Source organism: Coregonus clupeaformis, unplaced genomic scaffold (genome assembly GCF_020615455.1).
Source record: "Coregonus clupeaformis isolate EN_2021a unplaced genomic scaffold, ASM2061545v1 scaf2134, whole genome shotgun sequence".
NCBI lineage: Eukaryota > Metazoa > Chordata > Actinopteri > Salmoniformes > Salmonidae > Coregonus > Coregonus clupeaformis.
The window spans coordinates 15,685-29,272 of record NW_025535588.1 but is presented as its reverse complement, the minus strand read 5'-3'; the positions used below and the strand labels follow the sequence as shown (position 1 = coordinate 29,272).

General features: G+C 43.2%; 1 protein-coding gene across 1 annotated transcript; it reads right to left on the bottom strand.

Annotated features, from left to right (window-relative positions):
- Positions 1–319: 319 nt before the first annotated feature.
- LOC121548626 (interleukin-10 receptor subunit beta-like) lies at positions 320–5,292 on the bottom strand. Its single transcript, XM_045219190.1, has 4 exons — positions 5,180–5,292; positions 2,986–3,158; positions 2,729–2,892; positions 320–460 (listed from the first exon to the last, which is right to left on the bottom strand). The coding sequence occupies exons 1-4, from the start codon at positions 5,248–5,250 to the stop codon at positions 320–322; spliced, it is 549 nt and encodes a 182-aa protein (XP_045075125.1). The 5' UTR covers positions 5,251–5,292.
- Positions 5,293–13,588: the final 8,296 nt, after the last annotated feature.

The following is a 13,588-nucleotide window of genomic DNA, read 5'->3' as shown; positions in this document are numbered from 1 at the left end:
CACAGCCACTGTCACCAAACTGACCACCAGGCCCTCAGACAGCCTTCGCTCCCCATCTACAGCACAGACACAGGTGGACACCAGTGAGAATGACCCTCAGAAACTGAACTGATGGCACAGATTATGGAAATGAGTGTTTTGCTGAGGCAGTTTCAGTTCCGTTTGTAACAATGAACATAATTGCTATTTGGTATCATCAAATTATGAAGGGGTTGAGGGGGTGGAGAGGAGGATATAGAAAAAGTGGAAGAAAGGGGAGAAGGGTGTGTGAGGGAGGTGGTGGAGAGCTCACCTGTGGTTGTGTTGATCGGTGTGCTCATCACACCGCATCCTTGCTGTACTGCCCCGTATTGTTGTGCGGCATCGGTATGTACACCTGGACCTGAATGCAGTATCTAGTGTTGGGCTCCAGTGGCTTCAGCTTAACACGTTGCTCAGTCACCCTCTCTCTCTCAAACACCTGTGATAACACATTGAGTTAGTGTATGTGTGTGAATGAGTGAGTGAGAGAGTGAGTTGTGAGTGGGTGAGAGAAAGAGTGGGAGTGTGTGTGTGTGTGTGTGTGTGTGTGTGTGTGTGTGTGTGTGTGTGTGTGTGTGTGTGTGTGTGTGTGTGTTTTTTGTGTGTGTATATACACCGGGTGTATAAACATTAGGAACAGCTGCTCTTTCCATGACATAGACTGACCAGGTGAATTTAGGTGAAAGCTATGATCCCGTACTTGTGAAATCCATTTCAATCAGTGTAGATGAAGGGGAGGATATAGGTTAAAGAAGGATTTGTAAGCCTTGAGACAATTGAGACATGGTTTGTATACAGTGCGTCGGAAAGTATTCAGACCCCTTTTGTTTTTCCACATTTTGTTAAATAAAACATTTTCCTCATCAATCTACACACAATACTCCATTATGACAAAGCAAAAACACGTTTTTAGACATTTTTGCAAATTTATGAAGAGTAAAAACATTAACATAAGTATTCAGACCCTTTGCTATGAGACTCCATTGATCATCCTTGAGATATTTCTACAACTTGATTGGAGTCCACCTGTGGTAAATTCAATTGATTGGACATGATTTGGGAAAGCACACAACTGTCTATATAAGGTCCCACAGTTGACAGTGCATTTCAGAGCAAAAACCAAGCCATGAGGTTGAAGGAATTGTCCGTAGAGCTCCGAGACAGGATTGTGTCAAGGCAAAGATCTGGGAACGGTACCAAACATTTTCTGCAGCATTGAAGGTCCCGAAGAACACAGTGGCCTCCATCATTCTTAAATGGAAGAAGTTTGGAACCACCAAGACTCTTTCTAGAGCTGGCCACCCGGCCCAACTGAGCAATCGGGGAGAAGGGCCTTGGTCAGGGAGGTGACCAAGAAGCCGATGGTCACTCTGACAGAGCTCCAGAGTTCCTCTGTGGAGATGGGAGAACCTTCCAGAAGGACAACCATCTTTTCAGCACTCCACCAATCAGGTATTTTTGTTAGAGTGGCCAGATGGAAGCCACTCCTCAGTAAAAGGCACATGACAGCCCGCTTGGAGTTTGCCAAAAAGGCACCTAAAGGACTCTCAGACCATGAGAAACAAGATTCTCTGGTTTGATGAAACCAAGATTGAACTCTTTGGCCTGAATGCCAAATGTCACATCTGGAGGAAACCTGGCACCATCCCTACGGTGAAGCATGGTGGTGGCAGCATCATGCTGTGGGGATGTTTTTCAGCGGCAGGGACTGGGAGATTAGTCAGGATCGAGGGAAAAATGAACTGAGCAAAGTACAGAGAGATCCTTGATGAAAACCTGCTCCAGAGCGCTCAGGACCTCAGACTGGGGTGAAGGTTCACCTTCCAACAGGACAATGACCTAAGCATACAGCCAAGACAACGCAGGAGTAGCTTCGGGACAAAACTCTGAATGTCCTTGAATGGGCCCAGCGAGCCTGGACTTGAACCCGATCGAACATCTCTGGAGAGACCTGAAAATAGCTGTGCAGCGACGCTCCCCATCCAACCTGACAGAGCTTGAGTGGATCTGCAGAGAAGAATGGGAGAAACTCCCAAAATACAGGTGTGCCAAGCTTGTAGTGCCATACCCAAGAAGACTTGAGGCAGTAATCGCTGCCAAAGGTGTTTTCAACAAAGTACTGGGTAAAGAGTCTGAATACTTATGTAAACATTTCTAAAAACCAGTTTTTGCTTTGTCATTATTGGGTATTGTATGTAGATTGATGAGGGGGAATAAACGATTTAATCAATTTTAGAATAAGGCTGTAACGTAACAAAATGTGGAAAAAGTCAAGGGGTCAAAATACTTTCCGAATGCACTATATGTGTGCCATTCAGAGCTTGAATGGGCAAGACAACAGATTTAAGTGCCTTTGAACAGGGTATGGTACTAGGTGCCAGGTGCACCGGTTTGAGTGTCTAGAACTGCAACGCTGCTGGGTTTTTCATGCTCAACATTATTTTCCCGTGTGTATCAAGAATGTTCCACCACACAAAGGACATCCAACCAACTTGACACAACTGTGGGAGGCATTGGACTCAACGTGGGCCAGAATCCCTGTAGAACACTTTCGACACCTTGCCCCAACAAATTCAGGCTGTTCTGAGAGCAAAAGTTGGTGCAATATTAAGAATGTGTTCCTAATGTTTTGTACACTCAGTGTACACAGTATGTGTGTGTGTGTGTATGTGTTTGTGTGTGTTAGACTATTATTTGTCGATCTTACATCCTTCTTGTCAGTATTCTTCCAGTATCTGATATTGTATTCCACTTTGCTGTAGGCTTCTTTCAGCGATGAGATCTTTAGCACCGGATTCTGAATGTTCACCTCTACAGCTCCTATAGCTCCTCCCTTGGTGACCAAGGTTACGTTCGGAGGACCAATGACGGCTGAGGAGACACAATACAGGAAGTCAAAGATAGGACGTCTAGAATGAGAGAGCTACAATGAACAGTCTCACAAAAGTGCATATTGGTACTCACTTTCTTTCTTAAGAGAGAAGTTTGGGGTTTCCGCCCAGCTGGAGGTATTTCCCTTTAACTCTGTCCTCACTCTGAATTGATAATTTCCATGGCAACTAGGAAGTTCGCCGAAGTCACACCTGTGCTCTTTGGTGGCTTTACACACGGTGTGGAAGAAAGCCGTTGAAGGCTTTCTGAGTATCAGACAATAAAAAGAGGTTAACATTATAATGAAATTTTTTTGTGGCATCGATGTGTAATAACATTGCCTTTTATGTTGCTTACTATTAAGTAGAGAGGAGAAAACACACAGCTGATTTGGCAAGGTATTCGAAAAGAACATAACACGTAAATAATGTAGCTACAAACTCAATAGCCCTGATGCAATTGATTCATTAGACAGGAAAACCCTTTCATTCTCTTAGTTTCTCTTAGTGTGATGTTACTACCTGTTTTATAAAAATCAAAAAGGTTTTGTTTTTTTGCTGGTGTGTGTGTGTCTTGTTCTCTTCCAGAAAAGGTGGAACTTTTTAGTTCCTATACTGCATGTGTGGTCATATCAATGCCCTGTCATTGTTCACAACTTCCCCTCTCTGTGAAGTTCCTCATACAGATGTAGGATCTTAATTTGAGCCAGTTTGCTAAAGCAGGAAAACAATCCTGCAGCAACAGGAAATGTGAATTATTATGTGGATGTATAAGTAATGGTTTTTTTGTAGGGGTTGATACATTTTTCGTTAGGGCAAATCAAGTCTGACATTTTAAAGTGTAAATTACAAACTTTAGTCTTTTTTCAACCTTGAATACACTAAAAGTATGCATTTCCTGCTGTGCAGGAACATTCTCAGCAGTAAAAGAGTGATCAAATTACCTAGCTAGTTGGAACACGGTGTCGCACCAGCCTCCCGCCTGTCTCCAGTGTCACTAACTAGAATCTAGCTAGTTAGCTAGCACACAGGAGGCGTGGGCGACCGGTAGACAGTGTCCTTCGCCCCCGCCTGTCCGGCACTGTTTTCCCGCAGTTTTGTCAACGACGGTGAGGGCAGGTGGGAGCAAAGAACCCACTAGCTAGCAAGGGAGGACTCCGGTAGGCAGGGGGCGAAAAAAATTCAGATAATACTTTTATTTTCCTTTTAACCCACATTCAGAAAGTATCACACAAGCATGAAGATGTCATGCTCCGTGTGGGGGGGGTTCATGAAAGAACCAATGGGATGCTTGAGGGAGGGCGTTCCTGCAGATGCAAGAATGCCCAGATGCAGGAATGCCCCGAATTGCAGTTGGACCTCGGTGGCTCAGTGCAGTCAATCAAAATAATACAAATATAATAATCTTGCGATTTAAAGCTACGGAGACAATTTCAGAATGTAACAGGCTGTTAGTACAATTTCAGGTAAAAACTCTGTAACAAAAAAAGTCTAAAAAATATGAAACATGTACATGTCTGTACATTACAGCTGTTTCAAAACATTGCTATGATATTACAATTTACTGTAAGAGTGTTGGCTCAACGAGACATTTCTGTTACACTGCCCTGCTTACAGGGGGCAACTGTCGGGAGGTTCGTGCGCTACCTCCGGAGGTAGCGGTTGAGATGTGACAAGTTCGAAAGTATACATTGTAGTATTGTGTAGCCAAGGGTATTTTTTGCGAAAAGTATAGTAAGTGTGAACAACCTCTAAATATACTATCAAAGACAAAACACTTAAACCAGAGGTATTTTGTGTTGGCATTCTTGTGTATGTGTGTGTCATACAAATGTATGATCTTAATTTGAGCCAGTCTCCTACAGCAGGAAAATAATCCTGCAGCAATATAAAATGGGAATTATTATGTGCATTATAATTCATGGACATTTTTGAGTGGGAAAATCAAGTCTGAAATTTCAAAGTGGAAATTACAAACTTTAGAAGCCTTTTTAGGCTGTTGCAGGAGAAAGTTATCCTGCAACAGGGTGATCAAATTAAGATCCTACATCTGTATATATGTGTGTGTGTGTGTGTGTTTTGCTTTTCTATTTGCTCTGGTAAATAGTCAGTCTCCAGTCCAGTGTAGTCCAGGATGCTGCTGAGTGTTTGTGTGCTGACTGAGTGGAATGGATGTACCAGTCTAAATGCCTCTGAGACACTGCAGGAGGAAAACTGCATCCAGAATGAGCAACACCCTCTTCATCTGTTTTTTTAATCCTGTGTGTGTGTGTGCATGCATGTCTCACCTGTATTCAGCTGTGTAGGTAAGGTGTCTCAGTGAACTAAGGGGAGCATCCCACGTAACTATGGCATCCATGTTGTTAGAGACCACCTCAACGTTTTGTGGTTGAGGCAGAAGTGACTCCGCTATACAATGAAACAAACAAACACTCAGTTGATTACCAGAATTAGACTGAAACAGAAAGACAGTATCCAGATACAAGAGTCCAGTGAGATGAAATAACACTCAAATACAAGTTCGCAAGTTTACATTGTAGTACACTACCGTTCAAAAGTTTTGGGTCGCAGAAATGTCCTTGTTTTTGAAAGAAAATAAAAAAAATGGTCCATTAAAATAACATCAAATTGATCGAAAATACAGTGTAGACATTGTTAATGTTGTAAATGGCTATTGTAGCTGGAAACGGCAGATTCTTTTATGGAATATCTACATAGGCCCATTATCAGCAACCATAAGTCCTGTGTTCCAATGGCACGTTGTGTTTGCTAATCCAAGTTTATCATTTTAAAAAGGCTAATTGATCATTAGAAAACCCTTTTGCAATTATGTTAACACAGCTGAAAACTGTTGTGCTGATTAAAGAAGCAATAAAACTGGCCTTCTTGAGACTAGTTGAGTATCTGGAGCATCAGCAATTGTGGGTTCGATTACAGGCTCAAAATGGCCAGAAACAAATAACTTTCTTCTGAAACTCGTCAGTCTATTCTTGTTCTGAGAAATGAGTGCTATTCCATGCGAGAAATTGCCAAGAAACTGAAGATCTCGTCACAACGTTGTGTACTACTCCCTTCACAGAACAGCGCACAACTGAGCAAGAGGACAAATACATTAGAGTGTCTAGTTTGAGAAACAGGCGCTTCAACTGGCAGCTTCATTAAATAGTACCCGCAAAACACCAGTCTCAACGTCAACAGTGAAGAGGTGACTCCGGAATGTTGACCTTCTAGGCAGAGTTGCAAAGAAAAGCCATATCTTAGACTGCCCATCTTTAATCTTTTATTTTATTGGCCAGTCTGAGATATGACTTGTGTGTGTGTAGACTGACAAGTTTCAGAAGAAAGTTATTTGTTTCTGGCCATTTTGATCCTGTAATCGAACCCACAATTGCTGATGCTCCAGATACTCAACAAGTCTCAAGAAGGCCAGTTTTATTGCTTCTTTAATCAGCACAACAGTTTTCAGCTGTGCTAACATAATTGCAAAAGGGTTTTCTAATGATCAATTAGCCTTTTAAAATGATACACTTGGATTAGCAAACACAACGTGCCATTGGAACACAGGACTGATGGTTGCTGAAAATGGGCCACTGTACGCCTATGTAGATATTCCATAAAAAATCAGCCGTTCAAGATACAATAGCCATTTACAACATTAACAATGTCTACACTGTATTTCTGATTAATTTTATGTTAATTTAATGTACCAAAAATTGCTTTTCTTTCGAAAACAAGGACATTTCTAAGTGATCCCAAACTTTTTGAACGGTAGTATATTTGTAGTCGAGGGTATTTTTTACGAAAAGTCTAGTAAGTTTGAACAACCTCTAAGTATACTATCAAAATACTTTCAATTACATATTCAAGCACAGGTCTGATAGAACTTGGTAATACCAAGACAGAGACAACATAAAGTTAAACAGTGACACCGCAACAATGATAATACTGTATCTAGGCTACAATAAGTTAAGGCCTGAAAACACAAACCTGAAATGAATCGAAATCCCAGAGTGATAAGAAGATAAAATGCCATCACATTGTGCTGTGGTTTGTTCCAATTGTAACAACGACTGTAAGTCATGCTGGATAAGAGTATCTGCTAAATTACCAAAATGTAAAAATGCAACAGGAAGAAACTGATAACTGCTCTTTTTATGGGCAGGCATAGTGAAGAAAGAAGAACAATCTTGTTTCCTCATTGGCACTGAGACAGTTGCCCTATTCCAAATAATGTATTATCATTGTGTAGGCCACTGATGTTGATCTACCATTATTACACCTATGAGTAGGCCGCCAAACAATTAATTATAATCTGAAAGTACATACATTTTTCACGTGCTCCAACACAAACTGTCATAAACAAATCTCTCAAAAAGCTGACACTGCAAGCTCCTGGTTACTATCCAATCAAAGCCACATTGACACTACCATCAATGGTTAGCCACAATTGGCTTAAAAAGCCAAACGTAACATAATATCTGCCAACTTATTTCCAGCAATATTGCCCCTGCCTGTGTGATTTGGGATTGGGCTGGTGTGTCAAAGAGCAATTTACAAATGATGTAAAAGATAGCATAGAATAAAATGCAAAAAACTGTTGGGTGAGTGTTGTCTGATTGAAGCTGTTGGTACATGGTAACAGTAAATGCCAAGTGATGTATCACAATGTAAAATCTTTGCACTATATTTGTGAGCGTGGCGGCTGCTGAAATGACAAGAGCATACACTCGCCCACACACCCACGTACACACACACACACACACACACAATATGGACACAAACAGATGGGGAGTTGGGGACGGTTGCATACTGTGTGTTTGAATAATGTTTGAATAATGTTGACAGCCATGAGAGAAAAATCTGATCAGAGAAAAGAGAGAAATACATAAAATACCTGTGTTGCTGTAACTGTAATGTAAAAGTGAGTGTGTGTGTGTGTGTGTGTGTGTCTGTGTCTCTGTGTGTGTGCGTGTGCGTGTGTGGGCGAGTGAACCTACTTGTCACTTCAGCATCTGCCACATTTAGAAATAAATAGAATGCAAACCTTTTACCTGTGTGCACATGGTCCTGGAGTTTAAATTTTGCAGTTATTCAATAAATCCCCCAGAGGGCAGTACAACCCTATATTTAATCACAGACAACTACATATTCTGCAATATAGAAAAAAGTCTGTCACTTTTCCCTTTGGATGATGTGTCACGATCTCATTAGTGAGTTGTGACACAATATTGTGACATTGATGTGATTGAGTGGGAATGGAGAGGTTCATCTGATTACAAAATCTTACTCTTGCTATATCGGCATCTGGTCTAACACTCTCCCAAAGCTGTGACTACAATAAGCTTGACCCCAGGCAGCCAGAGGAGATTACATTTCCCCAACTACTCAGGCACAGACCCAGCTAAAGTAAGCCTTGATCCCCTCACCCTCCCCCTCAGGAATTAAACAACCAGGCAACTGAGGCAAGAGGAGGCACCTTTTCTCTCAGTGGATGAAAAGCTCAAACATTTGAACCCCCTCCAATTCCCCTCTGTCTCTATCTGCACCTCTATCTGGCTTCTCTTCTTCTCCCTTTTTCCCCTCTCTCTATCTCTCTTTAAGTAACACGCACGCACACGCATCTCATGCACATACACACACACAGCACCTGACAGAAAACCTGCAGCTTCTGTTTACCTATATAGAGGCTTACCTCGGGTATCAAACACATCAAACATATGGAAACCACATGTTTAAACAAACATTGATATTTTATATTTTAGTCATTTAGCAGACACTCTTATCCAGAGCGACTTACAGGTAGTGAGTGCGTACATTATTATTGTTAAAAAATATATATATATTCTTTTTTCATACTGGCCCCCCGTGGGAATCGAACCCACAACCCTGGCGTTGCAAACGCCATGCTCTACCAACTGAGCTACATCCCTGCCGGCCATTCCCTCCCATACCCTGGACGACGCTGGGCCAATTGTGCGCCGCCCCATGGGTCTCCCAGTCGCGGCCGGCTAAGACAGAGCCTGGATTCAAACCAGGATCTCTAGTGGCACAGCTAGCACTGCGATGCAGTGCCTTAAACCACTGCGCCACTCGGGAGACCAAACACAAACAGTATCACACATTGAACATATGAAACCACATGTTTGACTCCGTTTCATTAATTCCATTCCAGCCATTACAATGAGCCCAGCTTCATACAGTACATCACAGCTCAGGTTACTATTGCTTTACTATACAGGTGCATAATGCTACACTGCTCAAAAAAATAAAGGGAACACTTAAACAACACAATGTAACTCCAAGTCAATCACACTTCTGTGAAATCAAACTGTCCACTTAGGAAGCAACACTGATTGACAATAAAATTCACATGCTGTTGTGCAAATGGAATAGACAACAGGTGGAAATTATAGGCAATTAGCAAGACACCCCTATAAAGGACTGGTTTTGCAGGTGGTTACCACAGACCACTTCTCAGTTCCTATGCTTCCTGGCTGATGTTTTGGTCACTTTTGAATGCTGGCGGTGCTTTCACTCTAGTGGTAGCATGAGACGGAGTCTACAACCCACACAAGTGGCTCAGGTAGTGCAGCTCATCCAGGATGGCACATCAATGCGAGCTATTTTTGACTTGTTTTCAGGACATTACATCAAAGTTGGATCAGCCTGTAGTGTGGTTTTCCACTTTCCAGACCTCCATGGGTTGATACATTTGATTTCCATTGATCATTTTTGTGTTTTTGAGAAGGTGAAGAGAGAGTGAGAGATGGATAGCGCGAGGAAGCATGTGTCTGTGCTCAGCAAAACCGGGGCTAAAGAGCTGACCGGCAGAGAGAGAGGTGCACGCTGGGATGCCGGCAGGGTGCGTAACGAGATTCGGGGAAGAGGTGAAGCCTCATCCTCGGTCTGTTCTTCGCTTCCTTCGTCTCTGCCCTCGCTCTGCCAATCACGATCCGATGAGGGGGCCGGGGTGGGACTGGATGCAGTGCAGGGGTCTGCAGCCACTCCAAAAAGAGCCCTATAGAGCCAGATTACCGTGGCCAGGGGTGGAGAGTTGGTGGAAGGAGGGATGGAGGGTTGGGGGAGAGAGCACGGTTGCATGCCCATGAACAGGCTTCCAAAACAGCCTGATGGGGGTGTTGGCACAGGAGGAATGTGGGCGTCTTGGTGGGACACAGATGTGGCGAAGAGCTCCGAGCTGGAACTTTCCACCCACGTCTTTTGGAAAGGTCACCTGACCTCTGTCCCACCTTCTGCTCCCTGATTGGAGCACCTTGGGGCGGTAAGAGGGCTTGGGAGGGGGAGAGGATGAGAGAAGATAACCCCATCAGAGGATAACGGCCCAAAGCCAGAGTGGTACATACTGGAACGCCCGTGCAATTCCCCTTCCCTTGAGGAACCGCCGTGGCTATATAGGCTATAAGTGCTAGGAGCTTCTGCTATATGAATATTTAAATTCCCCAAAGTGAATTTCAGAAGAGGCATTGCAGGAGGGTGAATATTGAACTGTTATAGTGTGGGGTTTTATGTGGGGGGTCTCTACACACATTTTTACAGTTTCAAAAGGTCAGACCTTATTCGCCTTTTCTGTTATATGACCCACTCTAGCAGTGTACCGTCGACTTGACTTTGTGATCTCAAAAATGGCCTGTCCAAAACTGGGTGTCTCAGTCTCCTAGGCAACGAGCTAAACTTAGATAGTAATAACATAAAATTTGATTGGGGAATTAGAGCAAAGAGCCACTCTCCCTCTTCCCTCCTTCTGCTTCCTCCTTTCTCTCTGCTTCCTCCACTTCCTCCCCTTCTCCCTCTTCCTCTCCCTCTTCCTATCCATTTTCCTCTCCCTCCACTCTCCTCTCCCTCCTCTTCACTCTCCTCTTCATCTCTCCCTCCACTCTCCTCTCGCTACACTCCTCCCTCCTCTCTCCACATCTCTATCCCTCCAATCATCTCTAACTCCTCTTCCTGCATGCCTTTAGCTGCTGAGCCCTGACTCACCACATCACTTCCCTCGCTTTCACTGACTTAGAGGAACAGAGTAACAGAGTCAGAGGAGAGGAGCAACAAATAGGATACAATTGTGGTCAGGAACATAATGTCTCTCTCTCCCTCTCACACTGTCTCGCTCTTCCTTCCTCTTTCTTTTCTCAACCATACATATACTCTCTTCCTAATAAGGGGGTTTCCATAATAGATTGTGTGATACAGTTACACCTTCTCTCTCTCTCTCTCTCTCTCTCTCTCTCTCTCTCTCTCTCTCTCTCTCTCTCTCTCTCTCTCTCTCTCTCTCTCTCTCTCTCTCTCTCTCTCTCTCTCTCTCTCTCTCTCTTTTTTCAATTTTCGCCTAAAATGACATACCCAAATCGAACTGCCTGTAGCTCAGGACCTGAAGCAAGGATATGCATATTCTTGATACCATTTGAAAGAAAACACTTTGTGTTTTAGCAATTGAGAAAAACTGTAATTTCACATTTCCACAAACTTCAATTTCTGAAACCTTGCTCCATTTCCTGAAAACATTAAACACAAAACCTCATCTTCAAGCACTATTTACAAAACCTCTGACTTCTCTCGCAAAATGAAACATTCGCCTCAAAAACAGTTTTACCTGTGTTCAAAATCAACACTGCTCTCAAATCATAAACAAAGTGATCAAAATGATATACACTCTCAAGCAGTCAGTAAACAATACACCGAAAAATAGAAAACACATTGTTCAAAACATACAGTTCTCAGGGGAGAAGTACATTTTATTCTCAAAACAAATTTCATATTTTTCTGTCATTGTCTTTTGATGAACGAAAACATGTTCTATCATAGTAGCTCAAAATTGATCAGAAATTACTACTCTGCTTTGCTCTTTGCAAATTTTTGTTTTGTTCTTCCTCCTCCTTGTACCCCTATTTTTACAGTACTGTACCCTGCATCTCACAAACTTGTCCTTTGTCTCCGTGATACTGTTATTCTTGTTCTTTGTTGATATGAACCTGCAACCAGTCAAAATCTATTGAGCAGTCAGTACTGTTAACAAATGGAAAGCACAATGTTCAGGGCCATACAATTTGTCCATTGTACAGTATACAGCCTACAATGCACTGTACTACAGTATACAATACTAAAAGGGACAAAATCAAAGGAGTAAACATGTGATCAATGTGCTTCTTCTTGTCTTTGGGCTGGTCAGGCCAGAGCACTTGATCGACATCTCAAGCAATATTGTCCCTCCTGAGGCAACGGGGAAAAAGCCTCTTGTGTGCCGTATGCAGCCCTGACATGATTCCTCACCTATATCACCACAGGCTAAATCCATGGCTTGCAGCAGATTTACTCTGGTGTAGGGTTGTCTATCATACACTTTCCATCTCCAAGAGGAGAAAAACTCCTCAATCGGATTCAGGAAAGGCGAATATGGAGGGAGGTACAAGGTCATAAACTGCCCATTGATGTTAAACCATTCCTTTACCTGATCAGCTTGGTGGAAACTGACATTGTCCCACACTATCACATAGGTGGGAATGGGATTCTCATTTAGCTCTTGACCCTGCTGCTCTTGAACCTGCTGCTCAAATAAAATATCTCTTAGATTGGCAATAAATCTTAGAAGGTGCTGGGTGTTATATGGCCCGAGTGTAACATGGTGATGTAGAACACCATGGTTGCTGATAGCAGCACAGATTGTGACATTGCCACCTCGTTGACCAGGGACTTCAACAATGGCCTGCTGTCCAATCATGTTTTGGCCTCTCCTTCTCCTCTTTGTTAGATTGAAGCCTGCTTCATCGACAAAGATGAACTCATGGTGTCTGTCCAAGGATTCCAAGTCAAATATTGTCTGTGTAGAAATACAATATACTGTATGTGTTAGGCCTACTGCTGCTAGGTAGCTCTCTCTCTGCTCTCCCCCTCCCCTCTGTCTGTCCTTGATTGCAGGAGTGAAGTCTGGTGTGCGGGAGTCAGGGTTCCAGCTGCAGCTCATTCACCATAATCACCTCAGCCTTTAAGACCCGGTCAAACTTTCCACTCATCGTCAGATCATAGTCAAGACAACCATATATTTGGAACCTGACTCCTGCCTCCGCTTCACTCCTGCCACCACCATCCTGCTCTCCACTATCGGGCCTCTCCTTTGGACTCACCACGGACACTAGGACATTACGGTACCACACCTGCCCTGACCTGGATCTGTACCCTCCCTGTAACCTGGACTTGCTCTTCCCCATTTATTGGAAACCTGGACTATTGAACATTATAATAAACCTGTTAAAACTTCTCTGGCTTGGTGTACTTGTCTGCATTTGGGTTCTATCCAGTTAAATCATAACAGTATGATCTGACCAACATGAACCCAGCAGACAGTAGCTCGGATACCACCCCAGAGTGCACTCAAATTTGGACTGCCATAGCCAATCAGGGCATTCTACTTGGCCAACATGATACCCTGTTTAAGACGATTGCTGAGGACAGTCAGGTGCTGCTTAATCAGGTTCAATTACTCACCAATCAAGTGTCTGCCCTTACTACCCCCTTCAGCCCAGATCAGAGAGCCTTTTGTTCCTGCTCCAGAGCGCTATGACGGGAACATGGGAACCTGTGGCGATTTTTTTGACTCAATGCTCAGTTAGTGTTTGAACAACAGCCCCTCACCTACGCCTCAGAAAGAGCCCGTGATTGCCTACCTTATCAACTCTACTAGCGGT

Coding starts and splice junctions, on each gene's coding strand:
- LOC121548626 (XM_045219190.1), bottom strand. CDS start 5,250: ATGGATGCCATAGTTACGTGGGATGCTCCCCTTAGTTCACTGAGACAC. Junction 3,159..5,179: donor ACCTACACAGCTGAATACAG/GTGAGACATGCA, acceptor TCTGATACTCAG/AAAGCCTTCAACGGCTTTCT. Junction 2,893..2,985: donor CTTCTCTCTTAAGAAAGAAA/GTGAGTACCAAT, acceptor GTGTCTCCTCAG/CCGTCATTGGTCCTCCGAAC.